The 3,801-nt window shown below is 40.3% G+C and overlaps 1 protein-coding gene across 1 annotated transcript; it reads left to right on the forward strand.

Moving 5' to 3' along the window:
- Positions 1-336: 336 nt before the first annotated feature.
- LOC140232285 (uncharacterized) lies at positions 337-3,403 on the forward strand. Its single transcript, XM_072312414.1, has 4 exons — positions 337-448; positions 1,438-1,598; positions 2,339-2,553; positions 2,959-3,403. Exons 1-4 carry the CDS (start codon positions 337-339, stop codon positions 3,401-3,403), a joined length of 933 nt encoding a protein of 310 aa, XP_072168515.1.
- The last annotated feature ends 398 nt before the right edge of the window (positions 3,404-3,801 follow it).

Raw genomic sequence — 3,801 nt, forward strand, 5'->3', positions numbered from 1 at the left:
AGCTAAATAATCTGTGACAGTCTGTAGATGTGTTACATCTCTTCTCCTGCAAGATCCTTGTGCAATTTCTGTGATTTTGGTTAATAGGAAAATGACAAATCACTGAGAAACAATGTTCATGTATTTCAGCTCACTAATACACCCAACACATACATTGAATGTGTTGTGTACATTGGTATAGTATAGCTACTAGTATTTGCGCTTACAAGTGTACTGTACCTGACTCGATAGGTTGCCTTGTAAAACTAGATAGGTTGCCATTAATGTGAAATCTGTGACTCACGTTATTTACTGTTCTCTGTGCATCAGAATCATAGGGACAAAGAAAAACCAACAATGTCAAGTCAAAGCGACCCTGTTTACATCTTCCTGGCCTTCTGGGTGTTCATCGAATACCTCGCCGTGGTCGTCATCAACGTCCTAGCGTCGCTTCCAGACGACCCAACGGGTAAGCAGAAATATATTATTTTCTTTCTTATGGAAGAAAAAAGTGAAAACACGATGGGGAACATCTATGTCTTGCCTCTTATTGATCCCGCCATAATATCCAAAATCTCTTGTGGCATCACAGGTTTAGCGATTGGAAATGTGATATCGTCAGTTTTCTTCAGTGCTCTGCAGGTCTTTCATCTACCCCCTTCATTATACTCATGTGGCTCTTACGTAATGACCGTTTGCTATGCACATACAAACAGGATCTATAGATATATAACACTTTATATATGCCATAAAGGTAACTTGACACCGTAGGAGTACTTTTTATCTGTGTACTGAAACACGTTTATGGCTGTTGACTAACTTGTCAACCTCGAGACAGTCTGCAACCAGGGACCACTTCCTTGCTGCAACGTATCGATAGCAAAAAAAGGCGCCATGACATTATGAGCGCGTGTTTGTGGGTGCGAAAACTGTCGTCTGCTGACAATTTGTCCGCAACAGTGGCGCGCATATTGAAAAGTGATCAAGATTTGCTTACCGAGTTCGCTGAACTTATGACTTCAAACTCATAAGGGGATATCAAAATGTCATACGTCTGATCCATTGAGGTTGAAATGGATGTTACATGATAGGCATTCACCTCGATTTTGTTGTATGAATCCTACCTATAAGGCTTTGAATCGACACGTGTGAAATGGATTGCACATCAGTTTTTACACATACGTAATCTGATTCTGATAACGATTTTTTTTTTTTTTTTGGGAGGGGGAGTCATAAACAGTTTGTGTAATTGTGTGTGTGTGTGTGTGTGTGTGTGTGTGTGTGTGTGTGTGTTTCTTATCACTGTGATGTTGTTTCATGCAGTACTGACAAGGATATGCTTACTTGTAACTTATAATTTCTGAGTGCCATTGATACTACTAACACTTTAATTATTTGCTAATTGATGATGTTACAGAACAATAATTTTTATGTTATCTGTCTGAAAACCTTTACAAGGTTGGTTCAAGAATCAAACGGGCGACATATCTGACAAGTACTACGTAGATATCAACCCAGCCGGCTGGGCCTTCTCAATATGGTCAGTCATCTACGTATGGCAAGCACTTTGGATCATCTACGCCATCGTCAACATTTTTCGCTCCAATAAGTTTGGGAAGGTGAGAGTTCTCATCTCTTTCCTTGTTTGTTTCTTTGTTTGTTTATATGTCTTTATTTCCAAAACAGTAAAATAACATACAAAATAGACAATGTTGAACATGACAATAATTGAAACATGAATCAAGGTTGAAGTATCAAACATATAATAAAAACAAACTGACATGTGACAATGATGATAACATGTAATGGTGGAAGTGTACAAAGCAAACCGAGAATTTCAGCCATGGTATATCCTTGATGTTACTTGGTGCAGCTAAAAGGCGATTCAATTTTTCTTCAAATTAAGAGATAAGAGACAATACAATCTACATTTTACAGAGAGAACAAAGGTATATACAGAATGGTATCCAGGGGCGCATCCAGGAATTCGATAAGGGGGGGGGGGGCACAAGGCAAGGTGCTACTTCCGGGTTTCATCAGCTGACAAGCAAAGCCCCCTGGATCCACCACTGGTATTTTGATAAACATTATGCCCTGTTTCTCATCTTTCGGTCTAAACTTGGTGTTTCCGTTTTATACAATAGCTTGTGAAAGTTGACTAATTATACTAATCTTAGACAAAGTTGATTATCATGGCAGCTGTACATGTAGACTCAGTTTTCATATGAATAGTTCAGATTTGTTTTGTTGTTGTTGTTGTTTTAATTCAATCAAATTAATAATGTCATTGCTCGCTGCGAGCATTCGATAGAATCTAGATAATGTGAGCTTGTCTAACATCCAAACGTCTCATCGACAGGTCTATCTCAACCCGCCAACCGTTTCCCCGGTCTTTCTGGTCACATACTCGCTCAACCTCGTCTTTAACATCACGTGGTTGTTTCTATGGGACCGACAGTATCTTCCGATTGCCACACCCTGTTTAGCCCTCATCACCTTCACGCTCTACCTGTGCCTGTGGTTCAACCACCGTGCCGTGGCTAAGTACATAGACCAGCTGCGTGACCACAGCAAGTAAGAACGAAGACGACAACATCACTCTTTTTTCCTTTAATGAGATTTGATGTTTAGTTTGGTTTATCAATTTTTCATCTTTATAGTAGGCAATATGTCAAAGAAGCTTCGTATGGACAGCATTTGCTAGCCATATACGTGAGCTCTCAGTATTAAGGTCCATGTAACAACTTTACAGTTGACAAAACCTGAATTACTTTTTCCGGACACAGTCAGTAACACTACTAGCAAGCATAATGACTCAAGTGGTCGATGTAAGGCAATCTACGGATGTGTGATGGATATTCCAGTAACATTCATCGCACGCACTCTTTTTTTTTCACTATGTTTTCCACAATCAGATGACAATATAAAACCATGGTGTTTATCCCTCTCTCTCTCACTCTTTCTTTCTCTCTGTTACAGGGTCGACCTATGGTTGAACCGAATTTTGATCCAAAACGGACTGACCACCTATGCGACCTGGTGTACGATCGCCACTCTCCTCAATTTCACGTCGACCCTTGTCTACTTCGCCGATGTCGAGCAGAAAACTGCCTGTATCCTCTCACTCTCCATCCTCACGGTCGAGCTCCTTCTCTTTGTCATCCTCGACAACTTCGTGTGGGACAAGTACCTCAGGTCCACCTTTATGGCCTACCCGGTGGTCATCTGGGCCAGCACGGCCAGTCTGGTGAACAACTGGAACCCGGAAAACCCCGTGTCCATTTTCAACGCAGTGGTAGTTGGGTTGGCCGGTGCCGCATTCGTCTTCAAGAACATCATGCTTGTTGTGCGCGCGTGTCGCGAGGAAGACGCATGCGCGTCGAAGACCGACGGTAACAAAGTGCCACTGCAGGATGTTGCGTAGAGAAGAACAATATCAACAGACAGTCGTCTGCAGTACGAACTCACTTACCCCTTCCTGTACCAGGGACTTTGTATAGTGTGCACAACGCTTTGGGGTTTTCTGTGCTAATAGGCACTCAACGGACACAAAGTGTTAAGGATAGTAGACTTCGCGAATTCTGATAGTTTATATATATATATATATATATATATATATATATATATATATATATATATATATATATGTATATATACATACATATACATAGGAGTATGCGTAATAACTTATTCATTTGCATGTATGAATAATAGTAAGGATGGAAAAACTTCATTCTGTGATATAATATAAATATGTTTTGTTTTATATTATACACTTTAATGCAAATCATTGCACTCTGCTATTCTTCTTTGTTCATCGAC

The sequence above is a fragment of the Diadema setosum genome, chromosome 8 (assembly GCF_964275005.1).
Source record: "Diadema setosum chromosome 8, eeDiaSeto1, whole genome shotgun sequence".
NCBI classification, from domain to species: Eukaryota; Metazoa; Echinodermata; class Echinoidea; order Diadematoida; family Diadematidae; genus Diadema; species Diadema setosum.

Bases quoted from the DNA above. Each gene is read 5' to 3' on its own strand.
- LOC140232285 (XM_072312414.1), top strand. From the start codon at position 337: ATGTCAAGTCAAAGCGACCCTGTTTACATCTTCCTGGCCTTCTGGGTG. The intron at 449-1,437 runs GTAAGCAGAAAT...AACCTTTACAAG, and splicing joins GCTTCCAGACGACCCAACGG to GTTGGTTCAAGAATCAAACG. The intron at 2,554-2,958 runs GTAAGAACGAAG...TCTCTGTTACAG, and splicing joins CAGCTGCGTGACCACAGCAA to GGTCGACCTATGGTTGAACC.